The sequence below is a fragment of the Haliotis rufescens genome, unplaced genomic scaffold (genome assembly GCF_023055435.1).
Source record: "Haliotis rufescens isolate VD_foot unplaced genomic scaffold, xgHalRufe1.0.p SCAF_3, whole genome shotgun sequence".
Taxonomy (NCBI): domain Eukaryota; kingdom Metazoa; phylum Mollusca; class Gastropoda; order Lepetellida; family Haliotidae; genus Haliotis; species Haliotis rufescens.
The window spans coordinates 42,108,894-42,132,646 of NW_025964001.1; the positions used below are offsets into that span (position 1 = coordinate 42,108,894).

Genomic DNA, 23,753 nt, shown 5'->3' on the forward strand with positions numbered 1-23,753 from the left:
GGCCGTTCTGTACAGTATGGCTCTGAATATGCAACACTGACCTATTGACATCCTTACAAGGACCAGACCAGGCGGTTCAGGTTACTGTCATGGCACGGGGATGCTGTAACACTCAACACAGACTTGCCTCATATCGTTGTACACCTCAATTGACAGCCTCCTCCTGAAGTGGATGACCAACACAGAGCAGGGGATCTTTCATCTATGAACCTGCTCATTAGCGAGGACCAGGTGGCTAACTCTTGCCTTCTGCCTTTATTCGGGGGACATATTATCTGGACTTTGTTAAGTGGGGGAGTTCCCGGCTGCACCCTCTCCCTACAGGTGCCTCACCAGGATGTGCTATCTTTGTCCCATGTCACAGACCAGTCACTCCTCTCACACGCAGGTGTGAAAAATGTTGACGTCCATGGCAATGTTATTGGCCTCATCAGTTTCAGCCACCAATCTTACTTGATGTTGTAGGGTAAAACCATGGCGCCACTGCATGGTCCCTGCGGTGCTGTACCTTCTGTCTGGCTTTTGTGTGGTGTCCCTCTCTGGCATCCTTATGCAGATATACACCCCACATAATCATCTTCTGATTTCTGCTTACAAGCTGCCCTGTCCAGCTGTCTAGACACGCTTCTTTTCCTACTGCTCATGATTTCTGTATATAGGCTGCCCTGTCCAGTCCTGGCCTGATATACCCCTCTCCCCCAGCTTATGATTTCTGTACATAAGCTGACCTGTCCAGTCCTGGCCTGATATACCCCTTCCACCCAGCTCATGATTTCTGTATATAGGCTGACCTGTCCAGTCCTGGCCTGATATACCCCTCTCCCCCAGCTCATGATTTCTGTACATAAGCTGACCTGTCCAGTCCTGGCCTGATATACTGCCTCTCCTCCAGCTCATGATTTCTGTATATAAGCTGACCTGTCCAGTCCTGGCCTGATATACCCCTCTCCTCCAGCTCATGCTTTCTGTACATAAGCTGACCTGTCCAGCTGTCTAGCTATACCCCTCTCCTCTCATGATTTCTGTGTATAAGCTGCCCTGTCCAGTCCTGGCCTGATATACCCCTCTCCCCCAGCTCATGATTTCTGTACATAAGCTGACCTGTCCAGTCCTGGCCTGATATACTGCCTCTCCTCCAGCTCATGATTTCTGTATATAAGCTGCCCTGTCCAGTCCTGGCCTGATATACCCCCTCTCCTCCAGCTCATGATTTCTGTGTATAAGCTGACCTGTCCAGTCCTGGCCTCATATACTGCCTCTCCTCCAGCTCATGATTTCTGTATGTAAGCTGCCCTGTCCAGCTGTCTAGATATACCCCTCTCCTCTCATGATTTCTGTGTATAAGCTGCCCTGTCCAGTCCTGGCCTGATATACCCCTTCTCCTCCAGCTCATGATTTCTGTATATAAGCTGACCTGTCCAGCCCTGGCCTGATATACCCCTCTCCCCCAGCTCATGATTTCTGTATATAAGCTGACCTGTCCAGTCCTGGCCTGATATACCCCTTCCTCCCAGCTCATGATTTCTGTGTATAAGCTGACCTGTCCAGTCCTGGCCTGATATATTGCCTCTCCTCCAGCTCATGATTTCTGTACATAAGCTGACCTGTCCAGTCCTGGCCTCATATACTGCCTCTCCTCCAGCTCATGATTTCTGTACATAAGCTGACCTGTCCAGTCCTGGCCTGATATACCCCCTCTCCTCCAGCTCATGATTTCTGTATATAAGCTGCCCTGTCCAGCCAGCCGTCTAGATATTCCCCCTCTCTCCTCCTCCAGCGCATGATTTCTGTATATAAGCTGCCCTGTCCAGCCGTCTAGATATTCCCCCACTCTCCTCCTCCAGCATATGATTTCTGTATATAAGCTGCCCTGTCCAGCCGTCTAGATATTCCCCCTCTCCGCCTCCAGCTCATGATTTCTGTATATAAGCTGCTCTGTCCAGTCCTGGCCTGATATACCGCCTCTCCTCCAGCTCATGATTTCTGTATATAAACTGCCCTGTCCAGTTTTCTAGATATACCACTCTCTCCTCCAGCTCATGATTTCTGTATATAAGCTGCCTGTCCAGTCCTGTCCCGATGTACTCCTCTCCTCCGCCACCTGATCAGCTATCTGAATGTAAGCTGCAGTGTCCAGTGATCCGCTTATCCCACTACAATTGATGGAGACCCATGGTCTGTAAGAGCATTACTGTGTTAAGTCTACACTGTTTAGTTTAGCCAGTGCTTACAGTCAAATACCATTTAAGGAAAGAAGGGGCAGTTTATTTTAGTAGTGTGCGTATCAATTATAGTAGTAAATCCTATTATCAGATAGATGTACACTGGCTATATGTCCTGCAATGACTCAAGGACTTGAGTTGTTGAACAGGGATAACTGCAGCCTATTCACACAGGCAAGGTCAGGGGAACAACCAGTCTAGTGGGATGACATTTTGCCTGGAGATGAAGTTGGGTGAGATGTGAAATAGCTGGTAAATGATAGGGCTGGAATAATACATCCAGCGTTAGAAATTGGCACTAGTTTTATGGTCCTTGCCAAACTGCCCAATAGTTAAGGTATCATAAGGGCTAGTAGAAATTTGCCATTATTGTGGGTTTTGCTATAGGTTGTCATTATAAGGACTTCCCAGAAGTTGACTAAAACAGTTAGTTTCTATCACTGACATCAGTGCATGGGTGCATTTTGACTTTTCATGCAACACATGTGATACATGATACAGTTTTTTTCTGCAGCGATACAAGATGATACACTTCCTAAAATCAAATCACTTACTCGTTTAATGACACACAGCATTTTTGTCAGTCAAATATCGCGAAATTTGTTGTAATTAAGGTTCTAGTTCACTACTAAAAATAGCTGCTACATGTGTCTACAGCTAGCTTTTACTTTTGAACTTGCTCTGAAATATTTATGATTGAGAAGTTTCCACACGATTTGACGTAGATGTGAATATCACAATATGTATCGTATCATGACCTATGTACCGTGATACATATTGTATCATGACCTTGCTGTATTATTTCACCCCTAGTTATGACAAGTCTTCTTGTGAAGACTAGTAAGGACTAGTAAGGACCAGTAAGGCATATCTTTATTTTGAAACATATTGTGGATCCTTGCTTGACAATGGTATAAGATCTATACCGAAACGTCGCCTTTACAGTAAATATAGAAATTGTTATCCATAAATTATCCCTTTGTCATATATGAATATTTTCAGATTTGGAATTATTTTGCCTAGACAGTTTATGAAACATGACACTGAAGTACTAAGTACTCTTTAGTATTTTCCATTGCAGACTCGTTACTGCACGTTGTGAGGAAAATATTGCTACAAGAAACATGTGTAAAGAGACATTTAAGTGAGCAATAATTATGGAGACTTGACAGGTTTAATATTTGACCCTATAGGAGGCTATGAGGAAGAACATACGGTGACAGTGAGCAGCTCCTCTTTGTACCAGTCACTATAGAGGTGTACAGGTGTCTGACTCCATGTTGAAAGTATGTTATGACTTCAGTGAATACAAAGCTTGTTATAGAGTTTTAACATGGACTGATAAAGGAACATATTGTTTTCTGCAAGGGTATTGAAATCTAGGTGAAGAAGGAAGCAGTTAAAGAAGCCCCACAGTTTTATCGGTTTTCTGTCACCATTGAACTGAATTGTCAGGACTTGCCACAAATCTGTCTCCTGTGATGAGAGGTCTATTAGGAATATTTCAGTTTTCAGTGTTAGAAAGTCTCAATAGCTTTTCTCTTTTTAATGACAAGAATGAATTTGTAAAATGAAGCAGGGATGTGCGCATATAGAGCGATATTAGTGTATGAATAGTTTTATGTCAATACAGGCCTCAAAGTTGCGACTAAACGGTCGCCAATGCGACCTAAATTTCAATTTGTCTACTGTCTAAAATTCAGAGGTAGCCAAATGACCACCTTGAAAAATATCTTGTGGCGACTTAATTCTATGGCTACACATATGTAGACACAAAAATAAACATGTCTGCTACTATTTGTACTCGCAAATAATTCCTCCTAACATCAACAATAAACCGAAATGCATAAATATTAATGTAATTAGTATTTTATTTTAGTTGATAGTTTATTGGATAAGCAAGGATATACCTATATAATGTAGAAACATAAATTGCATCATTGTTCGAGTCACAAATAACAAAACTCAAGTACAGTTTCCACTAATATACAATTGGCTATTAATTGGCTACTGGCTACCTGGAAAAAAATACTTGTAGCCACATGGCTACTCGGTAAAAATTTAAACTTTGAGGCCTGCAATACTTTATCAAAACAAATGTATGAAAATCAATGCAGAATTCATAAATCACTGCTATAGAAACATTTACATGTGTTAAGATTACCCTGGTGAAGATGCGTGATTAGAAGGCAGGACATTCAATTTTAAACATGTATTGGATCAGCCTAGATCATGTTTAGAATTAATTTGATTAATTGCAGGTCTAGATTTTCATATATATACACATACAGAATAACAAATTTTGTTAATGATCGATACATCAAACAATGCAGCCCCAAAGAAACATTAGAGTCACACCTTCCAGGATTCAGGTGTAGACTCAGAAGTATATGTGTGTGTAAGTGTGTGTGTGTGTGTGTGTGTGTAGGTATGTGTAGGTGTGTGTGTTAATGTTAACCTGTGTTTGTGGCAGGATGCTGTGACACTATCCCTTCTACTTACTATCAGACCAGTGAAGATCCGGGTTAAATTAGGTCTGCAGCAACCCATGCTTGTCTCTCTCTGTGAAAATCCTTGTTAAAATAGGTCTTCAGCAACACATGCTTGCTGTAAAAGGCGACTATGCTTGTCGTAAGAGGCGACTAACGGGATCGGTTGCTCATGTTCACCAACTAGGTTTATGCATGTCATCATATCAAAATTGTGTAGATCGATGCTCGTGATGTCAATCACTGGATTGTCTGGTCCAGATTCAATTATTTACAGACCACCATCATATAGCTGGAATATTGCTGAGTGCGGTATTAAAAAAAATTAAAAATTGCTATCACTTTAATCAAGTATCATTTTACACATTAACAGACAATTTACTGGATTGGGGCTTCAAGTTATTAGTTAAAGTCTAGTGTGACACTTCTGTTTACTATGCATATACTGATAGACTCCGGACAGTGGATAATAGATCCATACATTCCTTTGTTGGGTGATCAGACTGTTGTTCTTGACTTGATGAAATCTCAACAAGGTGACAGCAGCAGAATTTCTGTCATTGTAAATGCAATGCTTTTGAGGTATTGTTGAAACATCAATCATGAAGAATATGAAAGGAAAATATTTAATATTTTATGGACAAGTGTTGAATCGTTTTTTTAATGGAATTTAGAGGCACAAATGCATTATTCAATAACATTCTAGACCAAATATTTTTTATTGGAAATTTGACTCATTATGATTCATATCAGTAAGTGATAAATCTTTACAGTGTTTCTCGTGTTTCTTTAAAAAAAAAAGACTGTCTGAAATGTTCTGTATGCTTGCTATCATGTAGAGGCAATAGTGGAGATCAGCCATTGTCATTAAAGGAACATATGGGCTTACTGTATACGCACTCTCGAGAGTGAATGAGGCAAGACTCTACCTCCTTGCCAGGAGAGCTGCATCTATCACGCGTGACAGGTACAAGATGAGCGTGCAGGATAGCGGTACACAGGCAGCAGTGGCGGGACATGGCCGAGGTGGTGCATGAGGAATCTACCCATTGTTTCTGGGCTGTCACAGCCAGCAACTTGAAAGGGATTACGCCGGTCTTCAGTCACAGACGCTCAGCCTGCTAATTGTTTCTCTAGCTACCATCAAAACATTTAGGCAAGACGGTAGCAATTACGCGATTGTGTTTGACAGGAAGACAACACAGCCATATGGCGTTGAGTGGCAGGAGACCAAGAGGATTCCACAGCGCTTCGCCCAAGTCGACTTACTCCTCCGTCTACCTGACGTTTAGCTCTGCGCTCAAAAGGGATTGATGCTTGAGGTAATTTCTTGAAGAATGCTTAGATAGTTATTGGTTGATCTGAGCTGGCGGCATCCCACTGATGAAAAGGATCTTGATAGGGGAGTTTATGTGGCAGACATCAACACTCTTCAGCAATGACCTCACTCACTCTGCCCTGACGGCCTATCTTAGCATGCTTGGCTGGGCTTATACACAGGTGAACATTACTCCACATCTGCCCATGAACTGACTGTGACCAATTGGCCTGGGCATATATATACTATTGACAGATATTATTATTTATCCCCCTCATTGGGTAAACCTGTGTATGTTTATAAACAGGTAAACACAAATATGTCTAATGTATTCAATATCCTATCCAATGTCACATCACATGTATGTACATACATACACAGTTACCATGGGTAGAAATCATACCCTGGTCCCCCATTCCACAAAGAAATCTTAGCGCTAAGACTGTCGTAAGTCTATTTTAATCTGTGGGAGTTAAGATTTTCTTAGGGATATGATCTCTTTATGGAACAAGGCCCTGTTCCCCTTGCTTGGTATAAGAGCATCTGGAATAGGAATCAGGTGGCTGCCATGTGTGTATTCCTGGGGGGTCGTTGCTCATGCTGTCAACCACGTGTTTGTTGGTCTGGATAAACTATTTACAGCTCATGATTTAGTGGCAACATCAGTGACTTTAGTGTTCCACTCTCTGTGTATGTGCAGACAAACATAGGGACATCAATGCAAGAGAGTTTAGGAAGCCATCTTTTTCAGTTAAACATTCAAACCTTTCAACAAGAGGTAGATGACATACTGTCTGACAAGTTAGGATGAGGGTGGTCATTAAATAGGGTTTAACTGATTATTGCACTTATATCGATGTGTATGCACGTGTGTGCATGTGGTTGAATTTTCTAGTCCAGACTAATGCTGGTTTTATGGTGCTAGCCCACTGAGAAACCATGCTGCAGTTTAACATGGATTATCCACTCAGACACAATACTGACTCCAAACCGACCAGTCCTTATTATATCCCTTTATTGCCAAGGACCAGGCAGGGTAACAACAAGTACCATCTTTTAATATTATTCCTCCAGCTAAAACAGAATAAGTGCCTGTCTTAGCAAGAGGAAGGAAACATGGCGATGCTAACAACAAAATAAAGAAAATGTAGATGCTTGCATTACAGGGGAGGAATATATCTCTCACTGAAAAAAGGGATCTTGTGTATCCCTTTATCTAACTGAAAGAAAAACTTGATAATCAACCTGAATCCAATCACTCCTACTTAGTGGAGAAAGATATATTAGCGTGGTCACTTAAAACATAAGCAGCACTTGTCTTTTGGAGACTTCTTTGAACACTGAAAAAACACACACCCCACTCTCTTGACATGAAGATAAAATAGTGTTGTGTTGTATTCATTACTTTAAATATGCCCTCTCTCTTGACTTATAGACAAAATAAACTGAAAATGTCATGTTTTTAGTTCTTATTTTGCTAGAAAATGTTTTAAAGTATTTTTTGTAATATCATAAATAGAAGTATTACAATGGAGTTTGAAAGTGTTTGTGTATACATCACTTAAGAATATGCTACAGAAGATCAGCTCGGGATAGAAGAGTATCAGTGAGATTGCTTCCTGGCCCTAGCTGTCTGACATGCCGGTCTTGAGCTGGAGGCCTGACACCTACCTCAAGTGTGATTGAAGATGTGCAAACTGTGTGCCAGGCTGATTGTACCTGCACGTTACAGTGCTTGTGAGTGAGATGAATAGGAAGAAGCCAGGACCATATGTCCCCATGTTTCCTCTGGACTGTCCAAGCAGATCGGGTTACATCTTGTGACACGGCCCCCCTTCTTGTTGTTGTACAATAATGGCCTTGTGTTTAGTGGGTCGTGGCTGGAAGGCGATATGTGTTGCTTTGTTTTTGACACAAGCCACATTGGTCAGCCCTCTATGCTTGAGATGAGCTTAGTCGGAAGCCGACACCCTGCGCGCGTCCGCCGTCGATTTGTGTCAGTGAAAGTGGACATGAGAAAATTAAGTCGTCAGCGGACTTGAAAGGGAAGTTGGATTGTCAGCAAGGCCCTGGTGGAACACCTGGCTTAAGGAATATACTGTTACATGTCGAAGTTGTCGGCGCAGTGACTGACGCGTGGCCACTACCACCGTTACACAGACATAACAGTAAAAATGGGCAAAGACAACACAGTAGTAAATTAAGTCTTGGGTCTTGATACCCTTCACACACACAGGCCTTTGTTTTGGACAGAGGGGACAAAACATCTTTATCCATAAAGTAAAGTTTGGCCCCTGTAATGATAGTTGACTCCTCATGCAATTTATTCATGATCCACACAGTATTGCCATTTTTTTGGTTTCACAAGAATTATTAAAAACATGTTCTTAAGAAGTAATATGCTGTTTTATAGAATGAATTTAATATTGTTCAAATAAAATTAAGAATCATTACATGATTAATTTATTATATACATATGTTGCATTCTCATGCAATTTATTTATGATCCACAAAGAATTGCCTTTTTTTTATATAATAAGAATGTTTTACAAATGTTCTAAAACAGTAACTTGTCATTATGACACATTGGGTTTTTTCTCGGTGCCCTTCGGCGTCAACATTCCCATCCTATGCTGAGCCATCATTCAATGTTTTTTGACAAAACTTGGCATATGCATTGCTTATCAGCTTAGCTGGTGCCTTTGGCTAATTTGAATTTTTTCTAAATTTTATTTTCTTATGTTTCCATGAAAAGTTTTTTTTACTTAGTCTCAAACAAGTGAAGGGTTTGTTTTGGCCAATGTTGTTGGGTTTTTTTCCAACCTTTCAGCATTTTTCCACAGAACTTGGCATGTGCATTACTCACCAGTTTAATTGGTTCCTTGTGCTATTTTGATATCTTTATAAGTATTATTTCATTACGTTCCATGGAAACTGTTTGGACTAAGTATCAAACTCTGGACTTCTTTCCGAGCCATAACTCTTGAACTACTGAATATTTTTGCATGAAACTATGCACGTGCAAAGACCACTTGCTCAACTATTACGTTTTAATTGGGGCGATGGGGTAGCCTAGTGGTTATAGCGTTCACTCGTCACGCCGAAAACCCGGGTTTGAATCCCCACATGGGTACAATGTGTGAAACCCATTTCTGGTGTCCCTCCACCGTGATGTTGCTGGAATATGGCTTAATGTGGCCTAAAACCATACTCACTCAAACTTTTCCATATTTTTCAATTTATATTTTTATTATTTCTTGTGTTTCCTTGGAAACAATTTGAGACTTCTTAAGAATCTTTCTACCATGCATAAAGCTACTGATTGATCTTTATGGCTATATATACTTACACAACACAAACTGTTACAAGTTCCTAGTCTTATCTTGTATAAAGAGTCAACATCGCATCAACTGTAATGCTTCTTCATTAATGCATTAAACAGTACCAGTATTTTTATTGTTGCTATTATTTTTTTTCAGATTTGCAAACACATATATAGTTACAACTTGAACTTATGTATCAAAAAGAATCAAGTGACAGACATCAGTTTTTATGAATAATTACACATTCTAGTTTTAGAATGAATTTAACATTGTTCAAATAAAATTAATAATTATTCAACAATAAATATATTATCTTCATTCTGTCTATTGGTTGTATCTACAAAAGTTGCTATTGTTTGTTTTGGTTTGGAATGGAATTTTATTCCTTTTCTCACATCATAATTGGCATTATCAATTTGTGGTTTAAATAGCAGTTACTAAAGAATAATACGCACATTACATCTTTGATAACCTCTGCTGCGTGTTGATATTGATTTATTGATAAAAGATTATCCGTGTGTGATCCAGCCCTGTATCCCAGCACAGTCAGCCTGTTATGTCAGGGTACAGCCACAACTGTTAATTTGCCTGGCTGATGTGCTGGCATGTATCGTAGTGTGTAAGATAAGATCTGGCTGGCCTCGGTCATATCATCCCAGGTTACAGCTGTCACACCTCACGGTAATCAACACCTTATTAACACTAATTTGTCAAATTTGATGGCATATTCAACAGCCATATGCTTCCTGCCATCCAACAAGTCTTCCCCATATGCTCTCCATTTTGAAAAATCTCAACTCCTCAAATTGGCAACTAAATACGCTTTCGTGTGAAGTTCAAATATTGACAGGTATTTTTTGTCAGCGCTCCAATCCATGCTGTTCTATTGTTGCTGGCTTACTGCGTATGTTTGAAATAGTCCCTTCTAAGTGGCCCACAATGCCCTGTGCACACCTTTCATTAACTGTTTCACACCGTTTGGTCAACAATGCCGATAGTTTATTCTGTAGTATTTGCATTGCTACACTAAATCGCAGCTAGCAGTGTGCGCGCTTCATCAGCATATATTTGTTTTCTAGCAGGTGACAGTAAAAGCAACTCTAGTGTTAACCCTTTGTGTCTCTATGCACTGGAAAATAAACCTGGTCACACTTGGCAGTCAATTGCGACTAGTAGTAATATCATGGAAATATGCATCGCTAAACTGTCAACCTTGTGTCACACTAGATGATGACTCCTGTTGAATAAAGCACAGTAGTTTTTTGCTCTTCAGGACTGTTCTCCCTTCAGCTTATATTGTGTCTTAAATATAGATGTGGCAATATTTATATTAAGATTAAGGGTTCTAATGTTAAGAATGTCCATTCATGTTTCCAGGTTTAGCCTGTTCAGGATGTCTATATATGTTCTGTGGAATATTTTTAGTGAAATATATCCTGTTAAAGAATCAAGGTAGAACTATGTTTGTATAGCATCCTGGGATTAGTATTCTTTTGTGTGTGTCTCACTCATGCTCGTGGATGTGTATTCAACCATTTTCCAAGAAGGAAAGCTGCTTTTATACTAACAGTGGGTAGTTTGATGAAATGTGACAGTTCACAATGTTAGAAATTGGCTCTAGTCCTGTAGTCCTTGCCAAACTGCCCAATAGTTAAGATGTCATGAGGACTTGTAGAACTTTGCCATTTGTAAGGGTTTTGCCTTTTGTTATCATAAGGAATAGTTGACTAAAAATGTAAGATTCTATCGCTGAGTTCATAGAAATAATTGTGGCTCTAGTTGCTTTTACCCCACATGCGTTTATTCACTTTGACAATTATACAACAGAATACCTTCATCAGAATACGATTGAAACCTTGAACTTTTTTTCCAGATCTCACTATTGATTACTGTTGTACTTGTCCTAGTATGTACAACCTGTGTTCAATCTGTGTCAACCCAGTGTCCTTGGTATCTGACCATGTTATTTTGTTACAGTGTGGTGTTGAGATTTCCTCATCTTTCTTTGAAAAAAATCGGTTAATTCCAGCTGATCAGACATTGATCGGGGACCGACCATTTAATATTGAGTGGCACGCCTGGTATTTTGTTTTTGAGACAGATTTTGGGGTGGGGAGGGGGGTCACTGCTTCAAAAACCTACAAAAACAACAAGAAGAAAACTTAAGATCACAACACATTGATTTTCCAAACTTCCAGCTTATCTAGTTAAGGACTTTTTTTCATGAAGAGAATATTATAATTTGTTGTCATATATGTATATTTTGTGTTTTTTTGCATAACATTAAGTCGTCATCCCCCAAAATGAATCCTTTAAAAAAAATAACTGATTGGTTATATATCAATGTGATTGTTCAATTAATCATTTTTAGATTTAAAGGTAATATAAGGCCACTCAGTTGAAATATATTTTATATTTGAATGTGTTTTTCTTTTTCAAGAATTGACAGTTACAATGAATCATTGCTCTCATATGCCAATCAAATTTTAATTGTAATCAATCATCAGAAAATGTCTATCATAATGTATTCCAGACTGGCAAAAGACGGAGGCCCAAAAGCGTCGTGAGCGTCTATTGCTGGAGGAACTTGTGTCTGTGGTCAACAAGCGAGATGAGCTAGTGCAGCACCTTGACACTCAGGAGAGAGCGTAAGTGACACAGTCATAGTACCTACACACAGAATCATGTAGAAGTATCACAGTCATAACACCAAGAATCATGTAGAAGTATCACAGTCATAACACCAAGAATCATGTAGAAGTATCACAGTCATACCACCAAGAATCATGTAGAAGTATCACAGTCATAACACCAAGAATCATGTATAAATATCACAGTCATAACACCAAGAATCATGTAGAAGTATCACAGTCATAACACCAAGAATCATGTAGAAGTATCACAGTCATAACACCAAGAATCATGTAGAAGTATCACAGTCATAATACCAAGAATCATGTATAAATATCACAGTCATAACACCAAGAATCATGTAGAAGTATCACAGTCATAACACCAAGAATCATGTATAAATATCACAGTCATAACACCAAGAATCAAGTATAAGTATCACAGTCGTAATACCAAGAATCATGTATAAGTATCACAGTCATAATACCAAGAATCATGTAGAAGTATCACAGTCATAACACCAAGAATCATGTAGAAGTATCACAGTCGTAATACCAATAATCATGTATAAGTATCACAGTCATAATACCAAGAATCATGTATAAGTATCACAGTCATACCACCAAGAATCATGTAGAAGTATCACAGTCATACCACCAAGAATAATGTAGAAGTATCACAGTCATACCACCAAGAATCATCTATAAGTATCACAGTCATAACACCAAGAATCATGTATAAGTATCACAGTCATAACACCAAGAATCATGTAGAAGTACCACAGGCATAACACCAAGAATCATGTATAAGTATCACAGTCATAACACCAAGAATCAAGTATAAGTATCACAGTCCTAAAACCAAGAATCTTGTATAAGTATCACAGTCCTAAAACCAAGAATCTTGTATAAGTATCACAGTCGTAACACCAAGAATCAAGTATAAGTATCACAGTCGTAATACCAAGAATCAAGTATAAGTATCACAGTCATAACACCAAGAATCATGTAGAAGTATCACAGTCATAACACCAAGAACCATGTAGAAGTATCACAGTCGTAATACCAAGAATCTTGTATAAGTATCACAGTCGTAACACCAAGAATCAAGTATAAGTATCACAGTCGTAATACCAAGAATCATGTATAAGTATCACAGTCATAACACCAAGAAACGTATAAGTATCACAGTCGTAATACCAAGACACTCCAGATCAGTTGTAGGTATCACAGTCATAACTCCAAGACACTCAGAATCACATGTAAGTATAAGTCATAATACCAAGACACTCCAGATCAGTTGTAGGTATCACAGTCATAATACAAAGACACTCTGAATCATGTGTAAGTATAACAGTCATAATGCCTAAACAGTCAGAAGCAGATGCAGGCAACACAGTTCTTCCTGTGGATAAGTCCTGGGGATACCAGAAACCCTGACCTGTTCATCATTCAGTGTTTCATTGTAACTTCCAAGAAATGGTTGAGGTTCAAGGTTGCAAGTGTTAGTTTGTCTGTCCCAAACCTGTTCTGTCATTGCAAGCAGCAGCCTAACATTATCAAGGCCATGAAAATATATATGACAGCTCAGATGAGCACCACTCACACTCTTACTCATCATGTGATCAAGTATCTAGATGATGGCACATACCAAAAAGAAACTGGCACATGTTGTGGACAAAAAGGAACTGGCACATGTGGACAAAAAGGAACTGGCAAATGTTGTGGACAAAAAGAACTGGCACATGTTATGGACAAAAAGAACTAGCACACATGTTGTGGACAAAAAGGAACTGGCACATGTTGTGGACAAAACGAACTGGCACATGTTGTGGACAAAAAGGAACTGGGACATGTTGTGGACAAAAAGTAACACCAAGAATCAAGTATAAGTATCACAGTCGTAATACCAAGAATCAAGTATAAGTATCACAGTCATAACACCAAGAATCATGTAGAAGTATCACAGTCATAACACCAAGAACCATGTAGAAGTATCACAGTCGTAATACCAAGAATCTTGTATAAGTATCACAGTCGTAACACCAAGAATCAAGTATAAGTATCACAGTCGTAATACCAAGAATCATGTATAAGTATCACAGTCATAACACCAAGAAACGTATAAGTATCACAGTCGTAATACCAAGACACTCCAGATCAGTTGTAGGTATCACAGTCATAACTCCAAGACACTCAGAATCACATGTAAGTATAAGTCATAATACCAAGACACTCCAGATCAGTTGTAGGTATCACAGTCATAATACAAAGACACTCTGAATCATGTGTAAGTATAACAGTCATAATGCCTAAACAGTCAGAAGCAGATGCAGGCAACACAGTTCTTCCTGTGGATAAGTCCTGGGGATACCAGAAACCCTGACCTGTTCATCATTCAGTGTTTCATTGTAACTTCCAAGAAATGGTTGAGGTTCAAGGTTGCAAGTGTTAGTTTGTCTGTCCCAAACCTGTTCTGTCATTGCAAGCAGCAGCCTAACATTATCAAGGCCATGAAAATATATATGACAGCTCAGATGAGCACCACTCACACTCTTACTCATCATGTGATCAAGTATCTAGATGATGGCACATACCAAAAAGAAACTGGCACATGTTGTGGACAAAAAGGAACTGGCACATGTGGACAAAAAGGAACTGGCAAATGTTGTGGACAAAAAGAACTGGCACATGTTATGGACAAAAAGAACTAGCACACATGTTGTGGACAAAAAGGAACTGGCACATGTTGTGGACAAAACGAACTGGCACATGTTGTGGACAAAAAGGAACTGGGACATGTTGTGGACAAAAAGAAACTGGCACATGTTGTGGACAAAAAGAACTGGTACATGTTGTGGACAAAAAGGAACTGGCACATGTTGTGGACAAAAAGAACTGGTACATGTTGTGGACAAAAAGGAACTGGCACATGTTGTGGACAAAAAGAAACTGGCACATGCTGTGGGCAAAAAGAAACTGGCACATGTTGTGGACAAAAAGAACTGGCACATGTTCTGGACAAAAAGAACTGGCACATGTTGTGGACAAAAAGGAGCTGGCACATGTTGTGGACAAAAAGAAACTGGCACATGGTGTGGACAAAAAGAAACTGGCACATGTTCTGGACAAAAAGAACTGGCACATGTTCTGGACAAAATGAATTGGCACATGTTGTGGATAAAAAGAACTGGCATATGTTGTGGACAAAAAGGAACTGGCACATGTGGACTAAAAGAAACTGGCACATGTGGACAAAACGAAACTGGCACATGTTGTGGACAAAAAGAAACTGGCACATGTTGTGGATAAAAAAGGAACTGGCACATTTTGTGGACAAAAAGTACTGGCACATGTTCTGGACAAAAAGAACTGGCACATGTTGTGGACAAAAAGGAACTGGCACATGTTGTGGACAAAAAGAAACTGGCACATGTTCTGGACAAAAAGAACTGGCACACATGGACAAAAGGAACTGGCACACACTGAGGAAGCAAATGAAACTGTTGTTTCATAGTCCTTGGGGGGGGGGCTAGTCAAAAGTATGCAATACTTATATTATTGGCAACACCTTTCTTTCATTTTTTTGCGGTATGAACTAAATATTTAAAAAAAAAACTATATAAAAACTGTTTCCTGTTTCATCTAATAGCCCGATTGTGAGAGATTAAGACATCATGTACATCAATCTAATTGTGTGTGGGAGCACATTACATCGTGATCACTGGCTCCAGTACATAGATCTACCTTTACCAGGAAAGTCCACACCTTTGACAGTAATCCCTGATCAGTAATTACTACCAGTCAGTTCGGAATGACTTCATGTCGTACTGCAGACAGAAATAGCTCAGACTAGTGTGGTAAATGAAGGCGTTACAACATAGAAATGTCAATTGATAATTACGAATTAATCTCTTTCATGGGCATCATGTTTATGAACGACAGATGTATCTTTCAGGGACGTAGATGCTTTTGAACCTTAAAAAAAACACTCAAGAAGAACAAGAACTTCTTATGTAAGTTTTTTGACAAAATGCTTTTGAAGGTAATGAAAGCACCTGCGCAACAGATATACGGAATGTTACATGTAAAGTGATATCACTGTGGACAGTGCGGAATGTTCTCGATCTGGTGGCGGATGGAAACAGACATGCAAAGTATTCTCAAAATGTTCATCTTGTCAAGTCCATTGACAGAACATGAATAAAGCTGAATGGGCCACTTTGCCGAGTCAAATGAAAACAATCAATTGTTACGCTCAGTAGATGTTTGGTTTCGGCAAAGGTCTGAGTGTTACTTTGTCCCTCCATTAGTGAAGGAGGCTGGTGGAGTGTTTGAGTAGGATGAGACCATGGAATGTCCCTGGTGTGGGAATGTCAGGGTATCAGGACAGTGTTGTAGCTGTGTTTGAAGATGGAAGCTATAGAAATTCCCCTCTTCACGCCCCCTTGGGGCCTCTTTTCAAGGAGCCGTGACAGAGTTTCACACCCTGCACACCCATATCAAAAGTTAGGGGGACAGTGTTTGCTCTCATCAGGTCTCATACTACCAAAATTGGATATGTACTAATGGGTAAACAAGCATGTCGCAAGGCAATCACACGTGTTTATTAGCACAGTTTGCTGTTTAGTGGAGCCAGGCTGAAGTGCACGTCCAGAGTTGGAGAACTGCGGCTCAACTTTCACTCTTGCCGTCGCTATGTTGGCTCGGGGACATCCTATACGTGTGCCACTTAAAAGAGCAATGACGGCCAAGTTTACGTGTGTAGATTGAAGGCACAGTGCGATTGTTCCCTAATTGTGTCGGTAGTGTGTAACTGAAGGAAGGAATGGTGGCGAGACAGTGTGGCACCAGCGTCCCGGCCGCGCTGTCCTCACATAGACATCATACACAAGGTAAACACCGCAGCCTACAGGAAATCCACCGCTTTAAATTCCAAACTGTTAACTTAGAAAGGATCTGACAATAGGGCTAGTGGATGATAGGTAGACAGGGCGCTGGTGTCCGATTATCTATTTGTTTGTTAATTATTGAGGTGAGTGGAGGACAGGCTTCAAGATTCATGCAATCATAAACGAGGGTATCTGTTTCCATCTTCGGCAGATCAACTTTCCAAGGGCAGATACGAACAGGTCTTGAGATGATTCGACACCATATACCTACTCACTACTAAAATGGAGTAAATATTGGTAGTCTCTTCGTCTTTTGATGTATGAAAACAAATCTGAGAAATCCTGTTTTTCACAAGTCGACAAGAGGATGTGTAAGTTGATTCTCTGCTGGGAGCCTGGTTGTGATACGAGAGAGGACACATCGGGCTGCAACACAATCCACATCAGGTGCCTCTATATCATGGAACAAGTGTGTGCTTTATGGAATTAGCTACCTGTGATGAAATTTTACACTTTCATGAAGCTGAAACTTCAGTTCTAATTGAAATGAGATTTCTTATCACTTAGTTTGATAAGGTTGATGAATTGTTGAGCCAAGGTTTCATGACATGGAAATGAGGTTGCATACACTTGACTGTTAGTCATCAGACGAGATGTTTATGGAATAGGAAGCTCATGTTATGTCATCAGTGCCTGGACATTTTCACTTTGCTAATGAAGAGTCTACCAACATCTAATCGTCAGACATGCTTACAAGACAGACTTCATCAGAATAAGAGCAGAAACTTTGATCTTGTAATGGAAATCTTAGAGTGACTGCTGTTTCAAGGCCGATTTTTTTCCATCTTCTTGCTGAAGGTCATTTTGCCATCAGTTGTAATGGACTGTTATGATACATATGTGTCTACTTTTACATCACAACATGAGGAAAATACCTCATTCAGGATGTACTTTTTATGACTTTCACATATTGCCTTCCTCTTTTCTATTGGAATCGACCGACGTATAGCACAGAAATATGTATGTCAAGCAAGTATGTTAAATAAATTACATGTAAAAACTTTGCTTGTTGTCTACCGGTATTCTAAATGCTATGATTTCGCCATCACTTCAATAATCAAAAGGTGAGAAAATAGGTCTTCACCAACCCATGCTTGCCGTAAAAGGCGACTATGCTTATCGTAAGGCAACTAATGGGATTGGGTGGTCAGACTAGCTGACTTGGTTGGTGCATGTCATCACATCCCAATCGCATAGATCGATGCTCATGATGTCAATCATTTGATTGTCTGGTCCAGATTTGATTATTTACAGACCACCCTCATATAGCTGGAATATTGCTGAGTGCGGCATTAAACAACAAACAAACAATCAATATTTCCATATCTTCTGAAAGAGCAAACACAATATATGTACTGGTAAGTGGTGTAACGGTTTCATCATGATTCTTTCACTGTTGTCGATCCACATCTGATGTCATACATGTGTCAAGATGGTCAGTTTTTACCTTAATCAGAAGATATAGCACATATAGTCTTTGAATTTTGTTGTATGTTTGTTTTCAGGATTGAGGAAGATGAATTCCTGGACAAGCAAATATCTGAGGGTCGCATTCCATTGAAGGATGAGAAGAGTTGCTCCATACAGTGATATGTAGGCACGGAGCTGCCAGGAGTCAAGCTGTGATACTGAGTGTGTGATGATCAAGAAGGGAGATGATCAGTGTGTTGGAAAGACGGATATTGGGGGAGGACTTCGGGACTTTCTAGAATGAGTGGTGATCAGGAGGTGCGTTTGGTGTTTGGAGGAAGGATGAAGATGGGGCCACTGATAATATGAAAGTGTTTTTCTTTATATCAATATCATACATAAAATTCACCTTGATCTGTAAAATAGAAGTTTGTGTATTGATGGGTCGACTCTACAGACCTTTCATAATATTGCCAGTAACAGTCATGTCAGTGCTTGGCCTTGACAAACATAGTGCTATAAGGTCTCTGATGACCTTGATGTCTATTGGTCACTGAACTTTGACCTGGGTCATTAGGATGTAGGTGATGGCTGCATAACTCTCATCCTCCAGTTTTGCCGCTGTCCATGTGGTAAAGGTCACTGGGAGATACCTACAGTGAGGTTCAATCTGGACACAGGGAGAGCTGCCTCTGATGCCATAGGTTTGTCTTCATGTAATGCCAACATGACCCACTAAGATCCAGCCAACCACATGCTGCCTCCTGCTTCTTTCTTTTTGTCGTCTCCAGGGGTAACAGCCTGACCTGTGTTGTTGTACACTGTCATCTCTTGCATAATATCATATGTGTGTTGCATGGGGATGTTGATACATTTTGCATATCCAAGACGGAGAATCAATGCTGTGAGGATCTTCTTGTGCGTCTTGTATTCACTCATGGTTAATGGTTAAAATCATTCATCATCAACAAATTAATGTGTTGAAGATTGAAAGGTATGCCGCCATCCCATGTTACAATCTGTATGGACCAGCAGTGTTGCTGGTCGCAACCATCCATGGTTCCAGGAGTCAGAGAGTGAACAAAACAACCAGAAGCAGGTGCTTCATGGAGGAAGCTGGACAATTGTAGAGAAACTAGATGAAAGATGGGAATTTATGATCTTGTACATGTAAAGCAAGGGTCTGTATTTTGCCCCCACTGTTTCAATGACCATTTGTCACTATGCATGCAAAGAAGACCGAATTTAGGGATACAACTTCTTTATTTGACTGTAATGGCGACGTTTTGGTATAGATTCTTATACCATTGTCAGTTTGGTATAGATTCGGTATAGGCATTGCTTGACAACAGTATAAGAATCAATACTGAAAAGTCGCCTTTACAGTCAAATAAAGAAGTTGTTATCCATAAATTGTGTCTACTTTGTCATCCGTCAACTTCTAAGAAATGCCTATTAAACAATTCACTTTGCATACACCTTAAACATCAATCTCTTTATTTCACAACACCAACCAAATTCTTTACCAACAAATAATGTTTCCTGCCCAGCCCTCACCTTTGCATTAAATCTTTAGTCTCAATAGAGACCTGTTTCACCCAGTACAGAAGCAGCTGAGTACCAAATACAGAAACTGTTTGCATACACAATTGAGCATTCTTGGAACATCATGACATTTGAACTTTTATGAATGGGTTGTTTAGCAATGAACTTTAGATTTTGTATGGCAGGGTGTAAACTTGACCATGTACTGTATGATGTTCTGTGATAACACTGACCATGTACTGTATGTGTTCTGTGATAACACTGACCATGTACTGTATGATGTTCTGTGATAACACTGACCATGTACTGTATGATGTTCTGTGATAACACTGACCATGTACTGTATATGTTCTGTGATAACACTGACCATGTACTGTATGATGTTCTGTGATAACACTGACCATGTACTGTATGTGTTCTGTGATAACACTGACCATGTACTGTATGATGTTCTGTGATAACACTGACCATGTACTGTATAATGTTCTGTGATAACACTGACCATGTACTGTATGTGTTCTGTGATAACACTGACCATGTACTGTATATGTTCTGTGATAACACTGACCATGTACTGTATGATGTTCTGTGATAACACTGACCATGTACTGTATGTATTCTGTGATAACACTGACCATGTACTGTATGATGTTCTGTGATAACACTGACCATGTACTGTATGATGTTCTGTGATAACACTGACCATGTACTGTATGTGTTCTGTGATAACACTGACCATGTACTGTATGTGTTCTGTGATAACACTGACCATGTACTGTATGATGTTCTGTGATAACACTGACCATGTACTGTATGATGTTCTGTGATAACACTGACCATGTACTGTATGTGTTCTGTGATAACACTGACCATGTACTGTATGATGTTCTGTGATAACACTGACCATGTACTGTATGATGTTCTGTGATAACACTGACCATGTACTGTATGTATTCTGTGATAACACTGACCATGTACTGTATGTGTTCTGTGATAACACTGACCATGTACTGTATGATGTTCTGTGATAACACTGACCATGTACTGTATGATGTTCTGTGATAACACTGACCATGTACTGTATGTGTTCTGTGATAACACTGACCATGTACTGTATGATGTTCTGTGGTAACACTGACCATGTACTGTATGTGTTCTGTGATAACACTGACCATGTACTGTATATGTTCTGTGATAACACTGACCATGTACTGTATGTGTTCTGTGATAACACTGACCATGTACTGTATGATGTTCTGTGATAACACTGACCATGTACTGTATGATGTTCTGTGATAACACTGACCATGTACTGTATGATGTTCTGTGATAACACTGACCATGTACTGTATATGTTCTGTGATAACACTGACCATGTACTGTATGATGTTCTGTGGTAACACTGACCATGTACTGTATATGTTCTGTGATAACACTGACCATGTACTGTATGATGTTCTGTAATAACACTGACCATGTACTGTATGATGTTCTGTGATAACACTGGCCATGTACTGTATGTGTTCTGTGATAACACTGACACTATAGTGGTTAATGAAGAACATTCTCCGTGTGTTCTATGACATCTAAACATCATGAGGTTTCAAGAACCCATATTTTGTATGTAATACTACTGAAGTTATAAACTATTGTATCCTCATCAATCATTGGTGAAAGTACTCCACATGGGTCTCAAGTTATGTTGTATGTTTCTCATGTTACATAGGTAAATGCCTACAGTGATTGTATGAGTAGTTATGTACATGTGTTGCCAACAGCGTGTATCTTCCATGGACTTGGTCCATATAATCATGTCAACCCATGCTTGTCGTAAGATGCGACTAACAGGATCGGGTGGTCAGTCTCGATGACTTGGTTGATGCATGTCATTGTATCCCAATTGCGTGGATCTATGCTCATGATGTAAATCACTGGATTGTCTGGTCCAGGCTCGATTATTTACAGACCGCCATCATATAACTGGAATATTGCCGAGTGCGGCGTTAAACAAACAAATATAATCATGTAAACTAGAACAGCAGGCATGTACGGCCAATCAAGACTTGAAAAGGTTAGGAGTTAAGTTTTCATATTCTTTCTGAAACATACTAAAACACACTGAAACTTCGTTACTGTGGAAAGCTGCCTCCCAGGCGAAGCTCTGGTTGAAAATGTCTCTAGTTTGTTTCTATCATTCATTAATCTGAACATTTGTTAAACTGGATAATTTCTCTGTGAATGGTACCTTTAGAAATAAGAGTGTTAAACTGTTATTCAGCTAAGTGAAATACAGGAATTGATACTTATATTATTAAGCCCAATCAATACTTAAGTGTTGGTAAATGTTTTGAGAAAAAAACATACCTGTCAAAGCCTGTTGGTGTCATTGCAGACAAACACATTGCTTTTTAGAAAAACAGCATTAGTACTGGTCTCAGTGCTGTCATGTTTTTCTGATTTTACAAACTAAACATCAACCGATGCTGAGAAAGGAATGTGTTGATGTTATGGAACTGTGTCTTGTTTTGGAGGTGTTATTTATCACAACGGTTCTGTTATGTTCAAGACATGTCAGTACAGTTGCTTCATTTGTACATGTTTCATAGTCTGATGTGATGGGGGCAGTGAGGTTACATTGTTGATTGACCCTGCATATTAACACACCATATATTGTTCACATGGCTTCCAGTACATGTCCCATGCTGAGTGGCAGTCCTTATCTGTCGTCTCAGTCAGAAAACGTGATATGTGGATTATTTGTGTAGTTTATTTCACTTGATTGTATTTGTGATTGTTTGGGATCTTTTCTGAATTGTTGAGCTGCACATTTGTGAGTGCAAACACTGCACGTTTTGCTGATCTAAAATGCACGTAATCACATCTCAAACAGCATGTGATTTCACAGCTGTCACAATGGCCTTGGAAGTATAGAGTTCATATATCATAAACGGTGTATCAATAGATTTCTAGCCAATGAGAGCTTGAATAAGAGAACAAAGTATAACATGCATAGGGCAGAAACCTGACCCCCTTTATCAGGATGTTATGTGTTAAAGAAGTCGTTTTGTCAAAGTCCATAGTCTGTACATGTTTTGTGTGTACCCAAAGTCCACTTCTTTGAGTGCTTTGAGTAAATGACATTAAGCAGTTTTAGTTTTCCTGCATATTTTCAAAGACTGTTGCCAAAATTATTTCCTGCTATTACCCATGTCTCAGTAATAGTTACCTGACAACCTTTGACAAGAGTGAAGTATGTAGTCTTCTAAATAATGGAGATATTGTACCACAGCAGTACTTCCTCCATCTATCTGTTTGGTTGGCATGCTAGACGTTGTTGAGGAAGCAAGAAAACTTACAACTTTATGGATAACTTCCTCTGTCTAGTCTCATAGAACATTCACACAACAGGACTTGACATACAGTCTTGTTACGGACCCAGAGATTATTCCTAGTGATAATCTATCTTTATGACAGGTTACTATGATATAATTACACAGAATATTTCGCACTTCATGAAATGTCTGGTTTTCTTTCAAGCAGTTTGAAACGATTTGTTTTTGTTTTTTTATTTCTTGTTTAATGAGGTTGTTATATTTTTTTCTGTTTCTGTTAAATAACCTTAACTATTAATTCAATTATTATTTTATCATTCTTAATTTGATCTATCATGTAAATATAAAACGTCAACGTCAGAGAATTACCAGTATCAATTATCCTTGGAAACAGTTTCCATTTGGCATAAAAGACAAAATAGTGGTGAAAATGATGTGAATGGATCACTGCAAATCAGTGATGACACCAGGTGTTCACAAAAAGGGTATGCATGTGCTGCTCTACCGGTAGCACCCGCCACACCCAATTGGC

General features: G+C 39.4%; 1 protein-coding gene across 7 annotated transcripts in view; it reads left to right on the plus strand.

Annotated features, from left to right (window-relative positions):
• Positions 1-20,638, plus strand: part of LOC124123155 (EH domain-binding protein 1-like) — a 97,703-nt gene extending 77,065 nt beyond the window's left edge. For all 7 annotated transcript variants that reach the window (XM_046486427.2, XM_046486453.2, XM_046486471.2 and 4 more), the window contains 2 exons: positions 11,886-12,000; positions 18,440-20,638. In XM_046486427.2, coding sequence (XP_046342383.2) covers positions 11,886-12,000; positions 18,440-18,524 — 200 coding nt within the window. In that variant the 3' untranslated portion in view covers positions 18,525-20,638. The remainder of the gene's footprint in view (positions 1-11,885; positions 12,001-18,439) is intronic.
• Positions 20,639-23,753: the final 3,115 nt, after the last annotated feature.